The 8,874-nt window shown below is 60.6% G+C and overlaps 1 protein-coding gene across 1 annotated transcript; it reads left to right on the top strand.

Moving 5' to 3' along the window:
- The first annotated feature begins 974 nt into the window (after window positions 1-974).
- RD3 (RD3 regulator of GUCY2D) lies at window positions 975-3,078 on the top strand. Its single transcript, XM_007531135.2, has 2 exons — window positions 975-1,299; window positions 2,779-3,078. Exons 1-2 carry the CDS (start codon window positions 995-997, stop codon window positions 3,071-3,073), a joined length of 600 nt encoding a protein of 199 aa, XP_007531197.2. The 5' UTR covers window positions 975-994; the 3' UTR covers window positions 3,074-3,078.
- Window positions 3,079-8,874: the final 5,796 nt, after the last annotated feature.

The following is an 8,874-nucleotide window of genomic DNA, read 5'->3' as shown; positions in this document are numbered from 1 at the left end:
GTACGGATGGAGTCAGGGCCCAGGGCGTGGGGTGGAGGGGCTGCCCGACGGAGCGGGCCTGGGGCCCAGGCCCTTGCCCAACCTCCCAGCCGCTGCCAACACTGTGTCCCCAGACATGGCAAAGCCTCCCTCGGGCCTCGACTCCCCTGGTCATGACCCAGTGCTCCAAGCTAAATAAAGCTCTGCGGGCTGTCTGCCCTCCTCCTCCTCCCCCTCCTCTCTCCTTCCTCCTCTCCTCCCCCTCTCCTCTCTTTCCTCCATCTCCTCCCCCCTCCTCTCCCCTCCCTCCCCCTCTCCTCTCCCTTCTCCCTCTCCTCACCTCCTCTCCCTCCTCCCTCTGCACTCCCTCCTCCCTCCCCTCTCCTTCCTCGTTCCCTCTACCCTCCTCTCCTCTCCCTTCTCTCCTTCCTCTCCTCCACTTTCCCTTCCTCTCCTCCACCCTCTTCCTCCCCTCCCCCCTCCTCTCCTCAGACTCCTCTCCTCTCCCTCTTCCCGCCCCTCCTCCCCTTTCTTCCCCTCCTCCCTCCTTGTGCCCTTAAGAACTTAATCAGGCCTGGAGGGCCTCCTGGGAGTGCAGGCACCTAGAGGAACAGAGACAGGAGTGTCTCCACCTGTGTGCAGGGCTGGGGGGTGGCAGGGGGAAGGGAGGATTCAGAGCACCCCTGCCAGCCCCCTCCCTGGCCCCACGCAGGGCCAAGAAGCTCAGGGCTCCAGAACCCGGGACTCAAGTGCCCTGCCGGCCTAGCACGGCCACCGGCCTGGCTGCAGGGGTGCGGCTCAGCGTGCTGGTCCTGGTCTGCGGAGGGGTGGCTTCTGAGGGCAAAGCGACCCCCCCGCAGCAGGGGCCTTTTAGCAAGCCGGGTGGTGTGTCCATCCTGGCCGACCCGCAGAGTCCGGGCACTGCCTCCAGCCGGCCACGTCCACAGGGACCCGGGTCCTCGAGGGGCTGCACTGACCCGCCCTCCTGTGCAGCGCCCGGCCTGGGTGACCCACCATGTCGCTAAGGCCCTGGCTGCGCTGGCCCGAGGCCCCCCTGCGGCTGTCCCCGCGCAGCCCCGCAGACACGGTGCTGGACACGCTGATGGTGGAACTGGCCGGTCAGATGCGGGAGGCCGAGCGGCAGCAGCGCACAAGGGGACAGGCGGCCCACACGGTGCGCACGGGGGCTGACTACAGCTGGCTGGCGCGCGCCCCCCGCGCCGCCCGAGTCCCTGACCACCTCAGCCCCGGCGAGCGGCTGCAGCTGGAGGACGTGTGCGCCCGCATCCCACCCGCCTACTGCGGCCCCGCCATCCTCAGGTGAGCCTTGGCCCCAGGTGAATACCCCCCCAGGTGAGCCTGAGTCCCCTGATGAGCCCCCCTTCAGGTGAGTCCTACCCCTGCATCCACACTGTCCTCAGGTGAGCCCAGCCCCAGGTGAGCACCACCCCATTTGCCTGCAATCCTCAGGTGAGCTACACCCCCTAGTAAGCACCCTCCCCCAGGTGAGACTCCTCCCTGCAGACCCACACCCCAAAGTGAGCCCCTTCCCCGAGACCCCCTCCCACAGATGAGGCCCCAAGCCCCAGGTGAGCTCCCTCCCCCAAGTGAGCCCCCCACTCCCAGGTAATCCCCTCGCCCCTAGGTGAACCCCCATCCCCAGATGAGACCCCCTCAGGTGAGCCCTACCCCTGAATCCACACGGTCCTCAGTGAGCCCGCCCCCAAGTGAGCATCACTCCTGATTGCCTGCAATTCTCAGGTGAGCTACACCCTCTAGGTGAGCCCCTTCTCCCAGATGAACCCACCCATCCCCAGGTAAACTCCCCACCCCCTGGAGAGGCTGCCTTCCCCAGGTGAGCCCCACCATCCCCAGGTGTACCCTCTGCCCCCAAGTGAGTCCCATCCCTACATGCCTGTGATCCTCAGGTGAGCCACACTCCCTGGTGAGCCCCCTACCTCAGGTGAGACCCCACCGTGCAGCCCCACACACCAAAGTGAGCTCCTTCGAGGCCCCATCCCCAAGATGAGCCCCCTAGCCCCGAGCCCAGCCTCAGGTAGCTCCCTACCCCAAGTAAACGCCTGTCCCCAAGTAAAATCGCCCCACCCCAGGAGAGCCACTCGCAGGTGAGCCCCCACTCCTAGGTAAACCCCCACCAACAGGTGAGTCCCCAGCCCCAGGTGAGCCCCCCACCCCAGGTGAGCCCCTTAGCCAGGTGAGCCCCCTCCAAAGGTGACCACCTCACCAGTAGAGCCCCAGCCCCAGGTGAGCCCCCGCCCCCAGGTGACCACCTCCCCAGGTGAGCCCCCACCCCCAGGTGAGCCCCCTCCACAGGTAAGCCCCCGCCCCCAGGTGAGCCCCATCCCCAGGTGAGCCCCGCCCCAGGTGAGCCCACTCCCCAGGTGAGCCCACGCCCCCAGGTGACCCCCTCCCCAGGTGAGCCCCCACCCCCAGGTAAGCCCCCGCCCCCAGGTGAGCCCCGCCCCAGGTGAGCCCCCGCCCCCAGGTGAGCCCCCGCCCCCAGGTGAGCCCCCACCCCCAGGTAAGCCCCCGCCCCCAGGTGAGCCCCGCCCCAGGTGAGCCCCCGCCCCCAGGTGAGCTCCTCTCCAGGTGAGCCCCCGCCCCAGGTGAGCCCCCTCCCCAGGTGAGCCCCCTCCCCAGGTGACCCCCTCCCCAGGTGAGCCCCCTCCCCAGGTGAGCCCTCTGTGCAGGGCAGGGCGGTGAGGGGCGCGGTGGGGGCGTCCGGGCAGGGTCCTGCTGCAGGTAGGCCGCCCCAGCCCGCGCCCCCCGCCCCCCCAGGTTCCGGCAGCTGCTGGCGGAGCGCGAGCCCCAGGGCGCGGAGGTGGCCGAGGTGACCCGCCTGTTCCGCGCGGCGCTGCTCGAGGTGCTGCAGCGGCTGCGGAGGGACGAGGAGGTGCAGCGCCTGACCAGACAGTGGCCGCGCGGGGGCCCCGCCCTGGGCCTGCGACCCCGCGCGCGCATCGCACCGGTCGCCCCGCACATCCGCACAGTCTCCGAGGACGTGGAGCGCCTGGCGCCGCCGCCCCCGCGTGCCTGGAGCATGCCCGAGTTCCGAGCGCCGCACGAGGACTGAGCACCGGCGCCGGCCCAGGCGCGGCCCCCACCAGCACCCAGCCCTGCCTGCCAGCACCCAGCCCGGCCCCCACCAGCACCCAGCCTGGCTCCCACCAGCACCCAGCCCGGCTCCCACCAGCACCCAGCCCGGCTCCCACCAGCACCCAGCCCGGCTCCCACCAGCACCCAGCCCGGCTCCCACCAACACCCAGCCCTGCCTGCCAGCACCCAGCCCGGCCCCCACCAGCACCCAGCCCGGCCCCCACCAGCACCCAGCCCGGCTCCCACCAGCACCCAGCCCGGCTCCCACCAGCACCCAGCCTGGCTCCCACTAGCACCCAACCCAGGCTGCCAGCACCCAGCCCGGCTCCCACCAGCACCCAGCTCTGCCTGCCAGCACCCAGCCCGGCTCCCACCAGCACCCAGCCCGGCTCCCACCAGCACCCAGCCCGGCTCCCACCAGCACCCAGCCCTGCCTGCCAGCACCCAGCCCGGCTCCCACCAGCACCCAGCCCTGCCTGCCAGCACCCAGCCCGGCTCCCACCAGCACCCAGCCTGGCTCCCACTAGCACCCAACCCAGGCTGCCAGCACCCAGCCCGGCTCCCACCAGCACCCAGCCCTGCCTGCCAGCACCCAGCCCGGCTCCCACCAGCACCCAGCCTGGCTCCCACTAGCACCCAACCCAGGCTGCCAGCACCCAGCCCGGCTCCCACCAGCACCCAGCCCCGCCTGCCAGCACCCAGCCCAGCTCCCACCAGCACCCATCCCCGCCTGCCAGCACCCAGCCCGGCTCCCACCAGCACCCAGCCCTGCCTGCCAGCACCCAGCCTGGCTCCCACCAGCACCCAACCCAGGCTGCCAGCACCCAGCCTGGCTCCCACTAGCACCCAGCCCTGCCTGCCAGCACCCAGCCCGGCTCCCACCAGCACCCAGCCCTGCCTGCCAGCACCCAGCCTGGCTCCCACCAGCACCCAGCCTGGCTCCCACTAGCACCCAGCCCTACCTGCCAGCACCCAGCCTGGCTCCCACCAGCACCCAGCCCTGCCTGCCAGCACCCAGCCCCAGGCTGCTCAGCCCCTCTCCCTCCTCCAGGCTACCACAGTCGCCCACCCACACCTCCCACCTCACCTCTTTTTGCCAAGACTTGGGCTCTCAGCCCAGTTTCTGGGGGCCTGTGAAGCCCTCTCCTCTGTCAGGGAGCTGCAGGTGGGCCGGCGGGCACAGCCCGGGGGCACTGCAGGGCCAGCCCTCAGGGGCCACCAGAGCCAATGCAGAGACTGAGGCTCCAGGAGGCCACCCCTCACCTCAGTCCCTGAGCCCGAACCCCGGGCTATGAGGGGACCCACCAAGGGCCCTCTCTGCTGGGCAGCCCCTGGAGCCTGAGCTGTGGCCAGTGCAGGAGAAGCAGGCCTCTGCTGTCCGGGCTGCATCTGAGACTCAGACCTACATGCTCTGATGTCTGGGGGAGGCTCTGCAGTTTCTGTCTCCAGCTTGTTTTCACTGATTGATTGATTCCCTTTTGTTACCCTTGTTGTTTTCTATTGTAGTTATTGATGTCATCCTTGTTGGACAGGACAGAGAGAAATGGAGAGAGGAGGGGAAGACAGACAGGGGGGGAGAAAGACAGACACCTGCAGACCTGCTTCACCGCCTGTGAAGCGACTCCCCTGCAGGTGGGGATCCTTAATGCCGGTCCTTGCACTTTGCGCCATGTGCGCTTAACCCGCTGCGCCACCGCCCCACTCCCCGCAGCTTGTTTTGATCTCTCGGACGGCGTGTGAAATGTCCAGTGTGGGGGTGACCACGACAAATCAAGAGGCCACGCAGCCCCTCCCCGTATCTGAAGTGGGGTGTCAGGTGTGTCTGACCCGAAATGCTCAGAAACTCAGCAAGTGCAGCTCCACCTTCTGGACAAAGAGCCGGGAGGCGTGAACCTGCCTGGGCAGGAGAGCCCAGGGACAGCCCCGCAGTCAGGTCGGGGCGATTCTCCTCCGCGCCAGGAAGGTGACGGGGCCGACCGGCTCTCTGGCCCTTGGAAGCCGGGACCCCAGCGACACAGGCATGTGGAGGTGCAAAAGCCACTCTGACACCACACCTCTCGAGGACCTGACGGGCTGGTGCAGAGGAGCCGGCTGGCCAGGCAGGTGGGGGAGAGAGACACCCAGGTCTCTGCACCGGATCCTCCAGCAGGTGTGACGACCGATCACCCCTAAGCCTTCCTCTCTGCCACCCCGTGAGGACAGCCGCTCACCAGCTGAGACGCCTGCCCCTCGGCAGAGACCCCCCCAACACACACACACACACACACACACACACACACACACACACCTTCTAAGTAACCAGAAGATGCTCCCAGGGTTTGGTCCTTAATGGGAGCCAGGACACCTGCCTCGATTTCTAGCTCAACAAATAAAAGAGCAAAAGCCACTCAGGAGCCTCTGTGAGTGTGTGGGGACTCAGGTGGCACCAGCTGGAGTGGGGGCAGGACCACAGCCACCAGAGGGGCAAGGCAGTGGGGGCTCTCGGCTGACAGTTTACTTGATGTTTTGTGGTTTTTTTTTTAATTGGGAGATTAATGGTTTACAGTCGACAGTAAAACACAGTAGTTTGTACTGTGTACCACTTCCTGGTTTTCCACATAACAACTCAACCCCCACTAGGTCCTCCTCTGCCATCTTGATCCATGACCCAGACACTCCTCCCCACCCAGAGTCTTTTACTTTGGTGCAATACAGCAACCTCATTTTTTGAAATACGCACTATTGCATTTTAGAAATTAAGTTTTTTAAAATACAAAAGTGGGGGCCAGGTGGTGATGCACCTGGTTGAGTGCACGTTACAATGGGCAAGGACCAGGGTTCGAGCCCCTCGGTCCCCACTTGCAAGGGAAAAACTTCATGAATGGTGAAGCAGGGCTGCAGGTATCTCTCTGTCTCTCCCTATCTCCTCACAACTTCTGGCTGTCTCTATCCAATAAATAAATAAAGATAACGTATTTTTAAAAATGAAATAGTGGGGAGTTGGGCGGTAGTGCAGCAGGTGGTGCAAAGTGCAAGGACCAGCGTAAGGATCCCGGTTCGAGCCCCCGGCTCCCCACCTGCAGGGGAGTCGCTTCACAGGCGGTGAAGCAGGTCTGCAGGTGTCTGTCTTTCTCTCCCCCTCTCTGTCTTCCCCTCCTCTCTCCATTTCTCTCTGTCCTATCCAACAATGAAGACATCAATAACAACAACAATAATAACTACAACAATAAAACAAGGGCAAAAACAAAGGGAAAATGAATAAACACATATTTAAAAAAATTTTAAATGCAATAGTGTTGATTAATGAGACAGGAGAACCAGACTATCACCCGGCACATACAGTGCTGGAGCTCAGACCTGGCATCACACTCGAGTCCCCCTGCCCACTGCACCAGCTCCTGCAGCAAATCCTGCCAGCACATGGAAAAGGAGCGAGAGAGAAGGGCGAGGACCCCCCCAAGCTCCCCCCAGGGTTTGATGGTCACTAACGTTTGGCCGTATTTCCTCTATCTGCTTTTTGTGGCATCTTTTAAGATAAACCCCTGGGTGGTGGCTCAGCCGGCAGAAGCACACACATTACCCTGTGTGAGGAGCTGGGTTCAAGCCCTTGGTCCCCACCTGCACAGGGGATGCTTCCTACGTGGTGGAGCAGTGCTGGGCGTCACTCTCACTCTGTCTCTCAATCCTCTATCAGAAAAAGAAAGGAAGGGAAGGAGGGAAGAGGGCGGCTGAGGATGGTGGGGTTGTGTGGACACCCAGCCCCAGCACTAACTCTGATGACAAATAATGAGTCAATTCCCGGCAGTAAGAGGTCTCAGCTCTGAATACGTCCCTCTACACAGCAGTAGGATCAGACACACTTTCTGTGTGAATGGCACCGAGTACTAGCACAACAAAGCTGTCAGTAATGAGCAGTACTTCCCTCATCTCACCTACTACTCTATCCATGGGCACGTCTCCCTAAGGAGCCCCAACAAATGGGCGGCAGCTAACGTCTCTGAGTGACGATATACTCAAGTCACACTGACAAGCGTTCCGACTGCTCTGCTCTAACCACCAAGTGTTGATGGGACCCGGGCACTTGTAGAACAGGACATAAGTGGCATTAGTGCTGGGCGGAGGGGGAGACAGCATAGTGATTATGTAAAGTGAGGCTCCAGAGCCCCAGGTTGAATCCCCAACACCATCACACATTGTATTAAATTGCCACCATGCTTAGCAAGGTGCTAGAGATAAAAAAACATCGATGATGTGGTCCAGGAGGTGGCGGGCACAGTGGATAAAGCACGGGACTCTCAAGCACGAGGTCGTGAGTTCAATCCCCAGCAGCACATGTACCAGAGTGATGTCTGGTTCTTTCTCTATCTTTCTCATGAATAAATTAAATATTTAAAAAAACCCATCGACGACGAATCAGGACTTACTCACCATGTCCATGTGGTTTTTAAAAAATTTTTTTTGCTATTTATTCCCTTTTGTTGCCCTTGCTGTTTTATTGTTGTAGTTATTATTGTTGTTGTTACTGATGTTGTTGTTGGATAAGACAGAGAGAAATGGAGAAGGGGAAGACAGAGAAGGGGAGAGAAAGACCACCTGCAGACCTACTTCACTGCCTGTGAAGCGACTGCACTGCAGGTGGGGAGCCGGGGCTTGAACCGGGATCCTTCCACCGGTTCTTGCGCTTTGCGCCACATGCACTTAACCCGCTGTGCTATTGCCGGACTCCCGTTTTTTTTTTTTTTTAATCTTTATTTATTGGATAGCGACAACCAGAAATTGAGAGGGAAGGGGGTAATAGGGAGAGAGACACCTGCAACCCTGCTTCACCACTTGCAAAGCTTTCCCCTACAGGTAGAGGGGCTCGAACCCAAGTCCTTGTGTGCTGTAACGTGTGTGCTCAACCAGGTGCGCCACCACAACGGTCGGTTGTATCTGCAGCTCTGTCAAAACTCAGCCGTCAGGAAGGAGCAGCTCACCTGGACAGTGGGTCAGGCTGTCCCACGTGGGAAGCAGGCTCCAGCCCCAACCCCCAGGCCCTGGAGGAAGCCTCTTGCTGTGGTCTTTCCTTCTGTCCCTCTGCCTCTCTCTTTCCACTGGTGAAGCTGCTCTTGGCAATTCCTAGTCAGGTTACACTTGGCTGCTGCAGTGAACATGTGACCCTAATGTAGTGAATATATAATGCAGTGAACATGTGACCCTAATGTAGTGAGTATGTAATGCAGTGAACATGTGACCCTAATGTAGTGAATATATAATGCAGTGAACATGTGACCCTAATGTAGTGAGTATATACTGCAGTGAACATGTGACCCTAATGGAGTGAGTATATACTGCAGTGAACATGTGACCCTAATGTAGTGAGTATATATAATGCAGTGAACATGTGACCCTAATGGAGTGAGTATATAATGCAGTGAACATGTGACCCTAATGGAGTGAGTATATACTGCAGTGAACATGTGACCCTAATGGAGTGAGTATATACTGCAGTGAACATGTGACCCTAATGCAGTGAGTACATACTGCAGTGAACATGTGACCCTAATGGAGTGAGTATATACTGCAGTGAACATGTGACCCTAATGGAGTGAGTATATACTGCAGTGAACATGTGACCCTAATGTAGTGAGTATATATAATGCAGTGAACATGTGACCCTAATGGAGTGAGTATATAATGCAGTGAACATGTGACCCTAATGGAGTGAGTATATACTGCAGTGAACATGTGACCCTAATGGAGTGAGTATATACTGCAGTGAACATGTGACCCTAATGCAGTGAGTACATACTGCAGTGA

The sequence above is a fragment of the Erinaceus europaeus genome, chromosome 19 (assembly GCF_950295315.1).
Source record: "Erinaceus europaeus chromosome 19, mEriEur2.1, whole genome shotgun sequence".
Taxonomy (NCBI): domain Eukaryota; kingdom Metazoa; phylum Chordata; class Mammalia; order Eulipotyphla; family Erinaceidae; genus Erinaceus; species Erinaceus europaeus.
This window is presented reverse-complemented; position numbering and strand designations above follow the sequence as displayed.